At 37.2% G+C, this 15,877-nt stretch overlaps 1 protein-coding gene across 1 annotated transcript; it reads left to right on the top strand.

The window, feature by feature from the left end:
- The first annotated feature begins 13,514 nt into the window (after positions 1 to 13,514).
- Positions 13,515 to 14,488, top strand: LOC102419993 (olfactory receptor 1L4). Its single transcript, XM_006105632.1, has one exon. The coding sequence runs from the start codon at positions 13,547 to 13,549 to the stop codon at positions 14,486 to 14,488; it is 942 nt and encodes a 313-aa protein (XP_006105694.1). The 5' UTR covers positions 13,515 to 13,546.
- The last annotated feature ends 1,389 nt before the right edge of the window (positions 14,489 to 15,877 follow it).

A 15,877-nucleotide genomic window follows, 5' to 3' on the forward strand; every position in this document is an offset into this window, starting at 1 on the left:
AATTTCATTCCTTTGTTGAATGTATGGCAAATTAGTTTTCACTTCCATACCTACTCTGATAATTTAATGAGGGCTTCCTGAAATGCTGTAGTGAAAAAATATTTTCCCTACCTTTGGGCTGAATGAAGAAGGATGAATAAAGATTGATTACAGTGTATACTATGGCCATGGGAGCAGTAGTACATATTAACCATTTGTTTGCGATATGCATTTGCAAGTATTTTCTCCAAATAAACCATTTGCAGCTTCAATTATAAAATTACCTTTTTATTTTTACTCTCTGCATTCAGATTCTGTGCTGCTTTGCTTCCACTTTGCCAAGTTTCCTTGGGCAACTGAATCTTAGAGTGAGATCCACATTTTCCTGAGTTTTCTGACCACAATGCCCTCTCATAATTTCCATCACGTGGTGAGCCAGCATATACTACTGTCCCCTGGACTGCTTCCAGGACCTCCCCCAAATACCGACATCCATGGATGCTCAAGTCCCTTGTATAAAATGATGTAGTATTTGTATATAACCTATGCACGACCTCTCTTATACTTTAAATCATCTCTAGATTACTTATAATACCTAAGGCAATGTAAATGCCATGCAAATGTTATTATACTAGTTGTTATGCTAGGTATACTGTTATACTAGCATTGTTTAGGGAATGACAAGAAAAAAAGTCTGTACAAGTTCAGTACAGACACAACTATTGTAAGCCTAACTACATAGTCCATGTCATCAATAAGGTAACATTTATTTTTAACATTTTCTACCCACAGTTAGTTAAATCTGCTGATACAGAACCCATGGGTACAGAGGGCTAACTTCTTTTTTATCTTTATTGTTGAGAGCATTCCAGATGTCCCCTTCTTTTTCCCCACTGCCCTCTTTTACTCAGTTCTGGCCCCACCCAAGGCCTTCACCACCCTATTGTCTGTATCCATGAGCAATGCATATATGAATATAAATTCTTTGGTTAATCTCCCACTCTCCCTTCCCTCTCCCTTCTGAGATTCATCAGTCTGTTCCATGTTTCCATGCCTCTGGTTCTATTTTGTTCATCAGTTTATTTTGTTCATTAGATTCCACATATAAGTGAGATCATGTGTTATTTTTCTCTTCTGACTGGCTTATTTCACTTAGCATAATAATCTCCAGATCAGTTCATGCTGTCACAAATGGTAATAATTCCTTCCTTTTTACAGCTGCAAAATATTCCATTATGTAAATGTACCACAGCTTTTTTATCCACTCATCTACTGATGGGCACTTGGCTGTTTCTAGATCTTAGCTATTGTAAATTACGAACATAGGGGTGCATATACTCTTTCTAATTGGTTTTTCGGGTTTCATAGGATATAGTCCTAGAAGTGGGGTCACTGGGTCAAAAGCAGTTCTATTTTCAAATTTTTGAGGAAACTCCACACTGTTTTCCCTAATGGATATACTAGTCTGCATTCCCACCAGCAGTGTACTAGGGTTCTTTTTTCTCCACATCCTTGCCAGCATTTGTTTGTTAATTTATTGATGTGAGCCATCCTGGCAGGGAGGTGATACCACATAGTGGTTTTAATTTGCATATCTCTGATGATGAGTGATGTTGAGAACATATGTCTTTTGGTCATCTGTATGTCCTCTTTGGAGAAGTGTGTATTCAGGTCCTCTGCCCATTTTATAATTGGACTGTTTAACAAATTTAAAGATGCCAACACATGTACACAAGGTTATCATGGTAATGGAAAGGCAACTAGGACAAGTCAATCATCCAGAATTCTGACTTATGGAAATTAATAACCTAATTTTAATGATGAAGTTCAAAGAGGTGAACTGACTTACCCAAAGTCACCATCAGGTAAGTAGTAAATAGAATTTAAAGTCAAAATTGACTAACTCTAAATCAGAAGTGCCTGTCCAAACACCATGGGGGGAAGTGGGAGCTGTCTGAGGCTACATTTTAACCTGTGTGAGCATATCACCAAGGACAGCCATCACATTCCCCACAGTCCCTTCTTGGCTCCTGTTTCAGAATTCTGAACCAGAGGAGCCCATGTCCTTCTGAACAGATCGACACTTTTGCTCTCAAGGTAAAGCATGCTTCTCAGACTAGACGGTGTGATAAATGTGCCTTGGTAGTCTGTTTCTCTGACCAGGGGCTGTGTTAAGATCAGTTGTAGCCATGGTTACATTGAGACTGATCTGATGTGCTAAGAGACAACTGGTATAATTCCCAACCAACCATTCCCACGGAGGAGCCAAACTTTTGCCCCTGGGTTCTATTCAATTGGTAAGAGATGCTCTGAGTAGTTAATTATCATCCAAGTAAAGGAGCCTGGAGGTTCACCAGCAAGAGCTCCCCAGAGCCTCGTTAAGAAAGCTGAGTTTGGACCTCATCCCTCTGAGGGAGCTTCTGCAGTAACAGTGGCTCAGAAACTTTTCAACAGGATGTTTCCTGGTTTCCTCCTGAGGCCAATCCTCCAAGGCTAGCACTGGAGGGAGCTACTGAGTAACCTGTTTTAGATGGAGGGGATTTTTTTTTTTTATTGATTAAGTTTTTACATATGTGTCCTTATCCCCACGTTACCCCCATTCCCTCCCACTCATGCCCTCACCCCCCTGTTGTCTGTGTCCATTGGTTAGGCTTATATGTACGCATATAAGTCCTTTGGTTGACCTCTCCCCCATACCCCACCCTCCCCTACCTTCCCTCTGAGGTTTGACGGTCTGATCAATGCTTGTCTGTCTCTGGATCTGTTTTTGTTCATCAGTTTATGTTGTTCATTATATTCCATAAATGAGTGAGATTATGTGATATTTATCTTTCTGTGACTGGCTTATTTCACTTAGCATAAATTTTTAGGGGTGACATTGGTAACAAGATTATATAGGTTTTAAGTGTACATTTCTATGATACATGATCTGAATTATGCATTTTGTGCCCACCACCCAAAGTCAAATATTCTACCATCACCATATATTCGACCTCCTTTACCCTTTAATTCGCTTCCCACATCCCTTTCCTCTGGTGACCACCATACTGTTGTCTGTGTCTACGAGTCTTTGTTTGTTTGTCTTGTTTGTTCATTTGTTTCTTTGTTTTATATCCCACATATGAGTGAAATCATTTGGTTCTTAACTTTTTCTATGACTTTTTTCATTTAGCATGATATTCTCAACATCTATCCATGTTGTCGCAAATGGCAGTATTTCATCTTTTCTTATGGCTGAGTAGTATTCCAGAATTTTAAGCTAGTTCTAGCCAGATCCTTTTTCCTTGTATTCTTTGAATAACATTATCCTCCACATATTTAGCATATAAGAAGATCCCGATGCTCAGGGCCACACCCAGATTAATTAAGTCAGAATCGCTGCGATGTAGCCTAGGTATCAGTAGTTTTAAAGCACCCACATGATTTCAGTGAACAGCCAGGTTGAGACCACTGATCTCTTTAGAGGACCCCAGTTGGCCTGTGAAATTTGTTAGAACTGATATTGTAATTTTAGGGTTCAGCAAATTAATGAACTTCTTCCCCTGTCTCCTAGGTATGTTTTTACATATCAAAGAAGTTTTATATATCATTAACGTTTTCTGTGTGTCAATACTTGATAGCAAGAAGACACAATAAGGCACAAAGTTAAAGATATTCTAATTCTACTTTTCTGGCCTTCTATATTTCTCTTTTCTATTTCCTAAGTATACAGATAGCACATGAATACACTACAGTTGTGAAATTTAAACAGAAGTTATAAAGTAAAACTGAAAGTCTCTTAATCCTACCTGAAAAACTGTTTTTTATAAAAATATATCTTTACATTTACAAATATGAAGATTAATGGCACTGCCCAGGCTGGTGGCTCAGTTGGTTTGAGTGTCATCCCATACACCAAAAGGTTGCAAGTTCAATTCCTGGTCAGGGCACATACCTAGGTTGTGGGTTCAATCCCAAATTGGGGCACATACAGGAGGCAATCAATCAATGTTTCTCTCTCACATTGATGTTTCTCCCTTCCTGTCTTGAAAAGCAATAAAAACATATCTTAGTTTGAGGATTTTTTTTAAAAAGAATGTTCAATGAACTTAGGGGAAGAATAGATGAACTTTGTGAGAACTTCAACAGAGATAGGGAGCATAAAAACAGAACTAGAAAACACACAAAAATGAACCACTCAAAAATGAAGAATACATTACTGAAATGAAGACTACATTACAGGCCCTGGTCAGAGTGGCTCAGTTAGTTGGGCATCATGCTGTGTACTGAAAGGCTGCCAGTTCGGTTCCTGGTCAGGGCACAGGCCTTGACTTGATCCATGGTAGTGGGCATGCAGGAGATAGCCAATCAATGTTTCACTCTCACATCAATGTTTCTCTCTCCCTATTCCTCTCTCTCTAAAAAAATCTATTTAAAACATATTTTTTAAAAACAATACATTATAGGGAATCATCAGTGCAATAGATTAAGCAGATGATCAAATCATAGATTTGGAAGATAAGGAAGCAAAAAAACACTCAATCAGAATAGCAAAAAGAAAAAAGATTCCAAAAAAAATGAGGGTAGTATAAAGAGCCTCTGGAACAACTTCAAGTACACCAACATTTGCATCATGGGGGTGCCAGAAGGAAAAGAGAGAAAGCAAGAAATTGAAAACTTATGTAAAAGAAATAACGATGGAAAATTTCCCTAACCTGGTGAAGGAAACAGACATATAAGTCCAGGAGCTCAGAGTCCCAAATAAGGTGAACCCAAAAAGATCCATACCAAGACACATCATAATTAAAACCAAAGGATAAAGACAAAGAGAGTATCTTTAAAGCAGCTAGAGAAAAGCAATTAGTTACCTACAAGTGAGCTCCCATAAGACCGTCAGCTGATTTCTCAACAGAAATTTTGCAGACCAGAAGGGATTGGCAAGAAATATTCAAAGTGATGAAAAGCAAGGACCTACAACCAAGATTATTCTACCCAGCAAAACTATCATTTACAATCAAAGGACATATAAAGAGCTTCCCAGACAAAGGAAAGCTAAAGGAGTTCATCTCCACCAAACCAGTATTACATAGGTCTTCTTTAAGAAGAAAATTTTTTTAAAGATCAAAAATTTGAATAATAAAGTGGCAATAAATACATATCTATCACCAATTGCATCTAAAAATAAAAATAAATGAACAAGCAGAACAGAAACAGAATCCTAGACATAGAGTACGTTTTGACAGCTTCCAGATGAGAGATGGGTTGTGGGGATGGGTGAAAATGGTGAAGAGATTAAGAAGCACAAATTGGTAGTTACAGAATAGTCATGGGGATGTAAAGTACAATATAGGGAATATAGTAAATAATATTGTAATAACTATACATGGTGTCAAATGTGTGTAAGATTTATCAATATGATCACTTAGTAAGTTATATAATGTCTAATCATTGGGTTGTATACCTGAAACTAATACAATATTTTATGTCAACTGTAATTGAAAAAAAATATTTAAAAAGAAAAGAAATCCTACTGGAGTTTTGTGAGTCTACTGACTATATATATATATATATATATACACACACATATAATTTATATATATAAATTATTTATATATAATAATTAATTATATGTAATAATTTATATAATAATAATTAATATAATAATTTATATATAATTAATTAATATATAATAATTAATTAATTAATATATATTAATTTGGAGGACTTGTCATTTTTATTATATTATCTTTCCATCCCGGAATATGGATTATGTGACCAATTGGTCACCCTCTAAAACTTACTACTTATAGGGTTTTGTTGTCTTGATGGAATCTGTTAATACACATCCCTAAGCAGTATGTGTTTGAGAAATAAAAGATGACCTCGGTCACACTCTGCAGTGAAACAAGCCAAAGAGAACTACAGCAGCAGCAGTCACAAGCTCATGAGAAGGCCAGCAAGGATATTCAGTCTTAGAACATGGGGGCTTGGCCCCAAGACTGCTGACTTTTCAAGAAAGAAGCGACTCTGCTGAAGAATAAGAAACTCATAAACATTCAAGTTATATATGCTCTATCACTAAAATTCAGCCAAAACTCTTATTCCATGCCGTAGTATTTTTAAATGCTTCCTTCTTCCTTCTTAAAAAATGAGTAAAATGGACATTCTCCCATATTAATTCCATTAAGTTATATACCATGACAAACCACTCTAAAAACAATCTGTCAACAAGGGGGAGACTTTGAAGGATGTAGAGCAGAGAAGTGGCCAAATAATTACAAAATAATTTCTAATTTATAAAGACCACTGTGGTCACCAGATGGAAGATGAATGGAGTTGTGAGGACAGCTTCCATTTTTCCATTTACTCTTCTCTCCACCCTGCTCTATGCTCCATGAGACTGAGATATGTATCAAAAGGTTTTCTTTCTAAAATTCAACAATAAAACAAAAAAACTGATTAGAAAGTGGGCCCAAAACCATAAAGACACCTCACCAAAAAAATGAATAGGCAGAGCACAGAGAATTTTTAGGGCAGCATATGAAACAATTCTCAGTATCACATGTCATAAAGGAAATGCAAATGAAAGCCACAGTATGATACCACTACACAGGTATCAGGATTGCCAAAATCCAGAACACTTTTAACACTGAATGCTGACAAGGATGTGGAACAATAGGAACTCTCACTCATTGCTGGAGGGATACAAAATGGTACAGCCACTTTGGAAGATAGTTTAATGGTTTCTTACAAAACTAAACATACTCTCTTACCATATGATCCAACAATCACTCTTCTTCGTCTCAACCTAAAGGAGTTGAAAATTTATGCCCACATAAAAACCAGATGTTTATAGCAGCTTTATTCATAATTGCCAAACTTGGAAGGACCAAGTGTCCTTCAGTAGATGGATGAAAAGAAAAGGTAAAACTAGGAGACAATAAAAAGATCAGTGGTTGCCATGAGTTAGAAGGAAAGGAGGAATGAGTAGGTGGAGTACAGAGAATTTTTAGGGCAGTGAAACTATTCTCTGTGATACTATAATGGTGTCAATATACATTTGTCAAAATCTACACATGGTACAAAGCCAATAGTTAACCTTAATGTGAACTATGGACTTTGGGTGATATGTCAATATAGATTCATCAGTTTTAAAAATGTATCATTCTGGTGGGGACATTGATAGTGGGGGAGGCCATATGTTTATGGAGACAGCAGATAAGTGGGAAATCTCTGCACTTTCTGATCAATTTTGCTATGAACCCATAAAAAGGGCTCTAAAAATAAATCTTTATTTAAAGGAAAATATCTATCTAAAAGTTATGATTGCTATGCCATTTGTACATGAGGACAATGTGAGCTGGTGAAGCTAAATATCCTACCCAAATTCACCACTTAGTAACTGGTGGAATGGGCATTTATTTTCTTTATTTTTAAATTTTATTTAATAATGAGAGAGAGAGAGAGAGAGAGAGAGAGAGAGAGAGAGAGAGAGAGATCAATTTGTTTTTCCAGTTATTTATGCACTTATTGGTTGCTTCCTGTATATGCCCTGACCCAGGATAGAACTCACAATCTTGGCATATCAGGAGGATGCTCTAACCAACTTAGCTATCCAGTTAAGGCCTGGAACTGGCATTTAAAAACAAGTAGTCAGGCCCTGTCCGGTGTGGCTCAGTTGGTTGAGCATCATCCCCCTGCACTGAAAAGTCACCAGTTCGATCCCAGGTCAGGGCACATACCCAGGTTGCGGATTCAATCCCCGGTCAGAGTGCATATGGGAAGCAACCAATCGATGTTTCTCTCTCATATCAATGTTTCTCTCTCTCTTTCTCTCCCCTTTCCCTCTCTCTCTAAAATCAATAAAAACATATTTTAGAAAAAGCAGTCAGGCTTTAAAAATGGAAGCAATAAAATATTTGGGAAAGGCAAACAAAACAACAACAAAGCAAAATGAGGTTAATTACTGCAAACGCTCACACAGCTTGTAAGAGGCAGAGCCAGTATCCGAAGCTATTCAGTCTGTCCCCGGAGCTAGTACCTCAATCCCTTCCCCATAACACTACATCTGCAGCTAGACAGTCATACACACAGACATGGAACCTCAGAGATGTCAGAAACCATAACCTCTCCCTCTAGGTAGGTACTGATAAGCCTACACATAGACATGCGCAGGAGCACATGCATGTACAGAGAGTACATGTGCACATGAACACATATGTGCATGAACACAGCTCCACCCCTGCTGCTGCATGGCCCTAATTCCCTTCCCAGGGATGAGGCTACACTTCTGGAGCCCAGGTTCCCCACAAGCTCCTGGGCACAGAGCTCAGCGCGGGCATCAGTAATGTTTCTTCCCCTAGGAAGACCGCAGGGCCAATGCCCCCAGGGCTCTGGCCTGCTGGGAGGACAGGCCCCTGGGTCTCCCTTTCTATCATCAATTCCCACAGTAGATGGAGAGAAGAGCTGGCACATTTCTGAAGTTATATGAGCACTTCTAGTAGCCTTTGTCCTCAGAGATTAACAGCCTGATCTTTACTCCCTGGCAAGCCCCAAGTTCAGGACACTGAATCTCCTCTGTCAGCCCACAGGTAGGCAGGCTGAGGGGTTTGGGGATCAGAGACTGTGGCATCAATATATTCATGTGATTTTCCTTCCTTTCTTCATCCTATCTTCTTCTCTCCTCCATCTCCAAAGCCAGGAAACAAGTAAACAAGGAATTTAGGATAATGCGAGGAGGGGTTCACACTCCGAAGCTGGACTCCACTCCATCTAGCTATGTGGACTTAGGCAAGTCACTTCAATTCCCTGTACCTGACTTTCATTATCTATAAAGCGGGGGGCTGTAAAGACTAAATGACCTACTGTGTGTAAAGTTCTTAGAGCAGTGCCTGGCGTGTGTAAGCGCTGACAATACACAGGGAAGAGGCTGCAATGAAGTGGGCATCTCTAACAGGGAACTTCTGGGTGAGGTGCTGCCAGCTCAGCAGAAAAAACGCAAGAGATTAGTTTCCAGCATAAGTCCCATTTTAAGCACCTCTGGTTGATCAGATGGAGACTAAAGGTATGTTGAGGCTGAGGGAAAAGAACTCCAATGGGCATATTTTACTAGTAAATGTCCACTTCCTTGGAATCTAGAACAGCTGGGAAGGGAGAGTTAAATCCCTAAACTGACATATTTGTAAAAAAAAAAAATAGACAGAAAGGAGAGATTTCAGAGAGCTGAAAAAAGGGTCCTGCACAATCCCTAGCTGGTCAGTCATGCCTATTCAAATGCAGACAATAGAATATAAAGTTAAATATGGAAAGAACTCCTCACTCCATCCCTCCAATCTCACTTCAGAAAGAAGCCACACACACCAAAACAAACACAAATATAAAGATTTTTTTACCAAAATGGGATTATTCTATATGCAACTTGCTTTTATCACTTAAACAAATATCCTAGACAATTCTGTAATGGAGATAACATAGCTTAGCAATGAGTAGCTTCCACTCTGCGCATCAGACTGCCTGAATTAAAACCACAGCTCTCCCACCTCCACACTGTGGGATCTGGTGAGTTACTCAACTTTGCTAAATCCTATTACTTTATCTGTAAAACAGGGATAATGACAGTGTCGATATCAGAGGATTTGGAGGAAATAAAATTATAAAAGACACACAAAGTGCTTAGTTCAATGTGTGGCATATATTGAGTATTAATATATGATGGCTAATGTTAGCCATTATTTCTTTAGAGACAGTATGATATTGACTAACAAGAATGCACTACAAATTGTTTAATAATCCACCTATTTGATATTTAGGTTGCTTCCTCTGTGGATTGTTTCGCGTATTTGTACTGTTTGTTTGGTGTTATAAACAAAGTAATAACAAAAATGTGTACATATCTCTTGCTACAAATATGTGACTATTTTAAAAGGATAGATTAACTCAAGAGGAATTATTGGATAGATACAGATTTTCAATTCTGATAGAAACTACCAAAAGGTCTATCCTGATTACCCTCTCATTACTAATGTTTTTGAGGATCTTTTTCCCTTTAAGTATTGTTCAAAAACTGTACTGATAATCTGATGGGTGAAAATTGTATTTCAGTGTAATTTATGTTTCCTAGTTGCCAGTGGGCTAAACATCTCATGTTTTCTTTGGTAAATGTGTTGCAGATATTTTCTTTGAGTCAATAGTTTATATTTCAGCTTTACTTATTGTCTATTTTGGTGCAATTTTTACATATTTTAGTACACTAACTTGGCTTTTTTACCACTATATTTTATTTCTTGCTTGGAATAGCATCCCCATACTGAGACCATTAAAATATGCTCCTTGCTAAAACTTACTTTACACTTTGGAATTTTACTTTTAGATTGTTCATTCATATGAGTTTTATTTTTATGTGTGGGTTAGATAGAAATCTAGCCATATTTTCCAAAGATTCAGCCAACTATCATAAATATCACTTATTTAATACTCCATCTTTCCTACATTGCTATGAAATAAATCTTTATTGCATACTAAGTTCCATAGAGTTTAAGATCTGTATATATGTATAAATACAGATATACAGAATTTATTTATGTTGGTCCATTAATTTGCTTTTCTCTGTATGTTTTTCTTATTGTTTTTCATTATTTGTGTGTTTTTATTTTTAGATTAGAAAAGTTCTCTGTTATTATTCTAATTTTTTCAAATTAGAATAAGCTTGTCTTTCTTTAGCTATTTACCCCTTTAGATAAATTTAGAATGACTTAAAGTGACAGTAAAATTTCCCTTGGGGTTAATTGTAAGAGGGAATCGGGTGGGGGACGGTAGAGAGGGCATAGGGGGGATGAATGGTGATAGAAGGAGACTTGACTTGGGGTGATGAACACACAATACAATATACAAATGATGTATTATAGAACTGTACACCTGAAACCTATATAACCAGTATAATTTTATTAACCGATGTCAGTCATTCTAATAAGTTCAATTCTTAAAAAATTCCCTTGGGGTACCACTGTTTTACATTGCTTAAATGTATATGTGAAGAAGAAATTATGTGCAAGATACTATCATTCAAATTAGCTAGTAACTTTTAAAATATGGTATTGTTTTACCAAAGCTGCATAAATCAGTATAAACTTGTAATATCTAGGATATAGCAAGGTTTTTGTTTGATTTTCATTGTAATCAATTCTGAGTTCTTGTGAATAAAAATAAAGCTTAAGGTGAAGATGCTCAACAGGTTGTGAAGGATTAATCTAAAATATTCTGACCTAGCAAAATAATCAACACTTTAAGTTCCCTTTGGGTGTAATTATAGGTGCATTGAATTTTATAATTTAAGAAAAACTGACTTTTCTCCAGCTTTACTGAGATATAATTAACACATAACATTGCTATAAATTAAAGTGTACAGATGATTTAATACAGTTATATATTGCAAAATGATTACCACAGTAGGGTTAGTTAATAACTTTATCACCTTACATAATTACTATTTCTTTTATGTGATGAGAACATTTAAGATCTACTCTCTTAAGTAGAAATTGTGGTCACCAGGGGCTGGGGCGGATGGGTGGAGGAAATGGGGAAATACTGTTTTGAGGTACAAACTTCTAAGCAGTAGATAAATTAATCCTCGATATCTAATGCACAGCACAGTGACTATAGACAATACTGTACTATAAACGTTAAAGTTGATAAAAGACTAGATATTGTTTCCACCATAAAAAAATGATAATTATGCGACTTGTAACATAATATATGTGTCAGCTAATGCGACACTGGTAATCATACAGCAATATATAAATGAATCTAATCAACATGTTCTACCCCTTTAAACTTACACAGCATTATATATCAATTATGTCTCAATAAAAATAAATAAATATCTATTCTCTTAGCAAATTTCAAGTATGTAATACAGTATATTTACTTCAAATGTATAAATGACTTTATTGGGGATTTTTTTTCCTTTTTATTGAATTTATCAGGGTGACACTGATTAAAAAAATTATACAGGTTTCAGATGCACAATTCTACAGTACATCGTCTGTGCACTGTGTAATACAGTAGTGTTAACTTTATTCACCATGCTCTACAGTAGATTCCAAGAACTTAATCATCTTATAACTGGAACACTGTACCTTTTGTATAACATCTCCCCATTTCACTCACCTCCCAGTCCCTGGCAACCACCATTCTACAATCTATTTCTGTGAGTTTGTCTTTTTTAGATTCATCCATGAGAAAGAAGGAAATCCTGCCATTTGTAACAATGTGAATAGATTTCAAGAACATTATGCTAAGTCAAATAAGTCAGAAAGAAAAAGACAATTACTATGTGATATTACTTATATGTATAATCTATAAATTGACATTCTTTAATATTGAATCTTTTTTAGGAACAAAATATCTCCATTTATTCAGATCATAACTTTGTATCCTGTTATAGTTTCTTCAGATAGATATTTCACATTTCTTTTTATTTTCCCTTTTAGGTTTATTCCTAAGTATTTCTTAGACTTTCTTAGCATTGTCAATTGAAACTTTTTCTTCATGCATTTTCCTAATGTAAGAAAAGTATTAATATTTGTGTATTTATCTTGTATCTGGCCACTTTGGTGAAATCTTCATATGATTAAAGTCTTCAGCTATGTATTAGCACTTTTCCAGATATACAAGTCACTTAAAAATAATGACAATTTTACCTAATCGCATGTTTAGGCCTCTTATTTCTTTAATTTTGCCTTTTAATTGGCTTAGACTACCATCTGAGCAATGCAGTTCAATAATGGTAACAGAGGCCATACTGACTTGTCCTTTCCATGATATTGATGGGAATCAGACTTTTATATGCACAGTTTTATATTCTGGTATTTTGAATGTTTAGAATAAGGACTTCATAGTTTTTATTCAGAAAAATTAATATATTTTAATAATTAATCTCCATAACATAGGCTATTCCTGGTAACATTTCTATTTTGAGTGGCATCCTTGAACAAAAACGTATAATTTAAGTGGCCAGATTATATTAGCCAAACAGAAATATTTAAATATATATTAAGAAGATTTTTCTCTTAAGATTTAAATATTCTCATCTGATTTCTGTGGATACCAAGGAGCACTGGTGAAATCTGATGCGCACTTTTGTCCGATCCCAACTACCACGACCTCTGGACCTATCAGAAGAGGATCCAATGAGAGGACCTCATTAACCCCTTCTTTGAAAGCATCATGATTAAAGGTGGGACCCAGCAGCCTCTTCCCATGGGATTAAAAAAAAAAGTGGCTAGTAAGTTGGTCAGAAAACAACCTAAGAAGAATCTTTAAAAAGAGAACCGAGGGAAAACTCAGACAAATTAGGCTACATAGGAGGTCCTATGAGCATGTGAGAAATGTTTAGTTTCTCATCTAGGAAGCAACTTGAAATTTTCAAACGTTTCCCTTGTGAGATTTTTACTCCCTATTTCTCTACAGTTTCTTGCAGTAAATGATCTCTAAAATCCTAACAAACAGCAGCGGGCTTTTTTCATAGGCTGGAGGTTAGGAAGATGCTCATATCTCTTCCACTGCTTCTCCAACCCTGTCCAGGAAGGCAATGGCCATGGAGATAAAGAACGGCAGCAGCAGCACCTCAGGATTTATCCTGCTGGGCTTATCTTCCAACCCTCAACTGCAGAAACCCCTCTTTGCCATCTTCTTCACCATGTACCTGGTCACTGTGGTGGGAAATGGACTCATCATCCTCATCATCTACTCTAACTCCCGGCTCCATACACCTATGTACTTTTTTCTCAGCAATCTATCCTTTATGGATATCTGCTTCACGACAGTTGTTGTGCCCAAGATGCTGGTAAATTTACTATCAGAGACAAAGTCTATCTCCTATGTGGGCTGCCTGGTCCAGATGTACTTTTTTATGGCATTTGCGAACACTGACAGCTACCTGCTGGCCTCTATGGCCATAGACCGGCTGGTAGCCATCTGCAACCCCTTCCATTATGATGTGGTTATGAACCTACGGCGCTGCGTCCTCATGCTGCTGGGTTCTTGCACCATCTCCCATGTGCATTCCCTGTTCCGTGTGCTACTCATGTCCCGCCTGTCTTTCTGTGCCTCTCGCGTCATTAAGCACTTTTTTTGTGATACCCAGCCTGTGCTGAAGCTATCCTGTTCTGACACTTCCTCCAGCCAGATTGTTGTCATGACCGAGACACTGGCAGTCATTGTGACCCCCTTCTTGTGCATTCTCTTTTCCTACCTGCAAATCATCATCACTGTACTCAGAATCCCCTCTACATCTGGGAAGTGGAAGGCCTTCTCTACCTGTGGCTCCCACCTCACTGTAGTAATCTTATTCTATGGGAGTGTCATCTATGTTTACTTTAGGCCCCTGTCCATGTACTCAGTGGTGAAGGACCGGGTAGCCACAGTTGTGTACACAGTAGTGATACCCATGCTGAACCCTTTTATCTACAGCCTTAGGAACAAAGATATGAAGAGCGGTTTGAGGAAACTAAGGGACAGAATTCACTCATAGAAAGAGCAATACAATGGAATGTCATAATGGGGAGGTGACCTGAGAGATGATAGGTTATCCTCCTTCCTAACTATTTTTCACATGGCACTCACAGAGGTCATGGCAGGTGGTGTTGAATAGCAGTAAGAGCATTGACCTGGAAGCTAGAACACTTGGTGTCTATCAATGAACTTGACTCAATATTTAATCCCAGAGTAGGTACTGCTAGGAATCCGAATTTCAGGAAAACAGTTTCTTCAACCCAGATGGTAGAATAAAACTTTCTCCAAATATGTCTTCTATAAGTTTGACATCAGCTAGTCCTCAAGGAATTATAAAATTCAATTAGTTTTCTCCAAATATGTCTTCTATAAGTTTGACATCAGCTAGTCCTCAAGGAATTATAAAATTCAATTAGTTTTTAGAATAAGTGACAGATGGGAGTTCATTAGACGAGGAAATGAGCAGAGTATTTAAAACAGTGCGAATCATCCAAGCAGGTAGAGGCAATAAGCAGATGGGAGTTCATTAGACGAGGAAATGAGCAGAGTATTTAAAACAGTGCGAATCATCCAAGCAGGTAGAGGCAATAAGCACATGGGATGTGTTTTATGTACATCTTACCAACACCAACGTATTATCACCGTGTGAATTCTCAATATTCATTTCCTTTTCCCTTCCTTAGTGATTCTTCTTTTCTCCACATGGCCAGAATCTTCACTGAAGTTCCCTTTATAGCTTGGGATAGTGATATAAATCAATCAGGATAGCTAGGTTATGTTGTGGGAACAAACAACCTCAAAAATCTTTGGAACTTAAAACCGAAAGTCTATTTCTTATTCACACTGCAAGTCCGCTGTAAAAAAAAAAGTATATGGGTGCTGCCCATTTTATACACTCAGGGATCAAACTTGATGGAGCATTCATCATTATAAGCATTAATCATCACTGTCAGAGGCTGAGAAAGACTCTTGAAGATTTGTTCTGACAAATAAATACTTAGATTCAGAAGTGACTCACACCACTTCTGACCACAACTCATTGTCCACAACCAATCTCATAACGCCACCCAACAAAATGGAGCCCAAGGCACAATCCAACAATGTATTTGTCAAATGGAGAGCCCAAAGTATTCAGTGATCAACATTAATGACCATTACACAATCTTAACAACTCACAAATACATAAAAGTATAAATTTGTTGCTTAATCAATCCTTCCCTGATTATGTTATTGCCAATAACAATAGTAAAGTAACACTTGGAGTGCGGGTGAATTTCCCGCCAAAATATAAGATGGCTCTGTCTTTTGGTTTTGTTCCATCCACCAAAAGAGTGGATTACAAACAAATATTTGGTAATACGCAGTTACAATCGGCCCGAGTTTACACGTTTCCCGCACTCCACCGCAA

The sequence above is a fragment of the Myotis lucifugus genome, unplaced genomic scaffold, assembly GCF_000147115.1.
Source record: "Myotis lucifugus unplaced genomic scaffold, Myoluc2.0 scaffold_706, whole genome shotgun sequence".
Classification (NCBI taxonomy): Eukaryota; Metazoa; Chordata; class Mammalia; order Chiroptera; family Vespertilionidae; genus Myotis; species Myotis lucifugus.

What these genes read in the sequence shown, in the direction of transcription:
- LOC102419993 (XM_006105632.1), top strand. Translation starts at nt 13,547, where the DNA reads ATGGCCATGGAGATAAAGAACGGCAGCAGCAGCACCTCAGGATTTATC.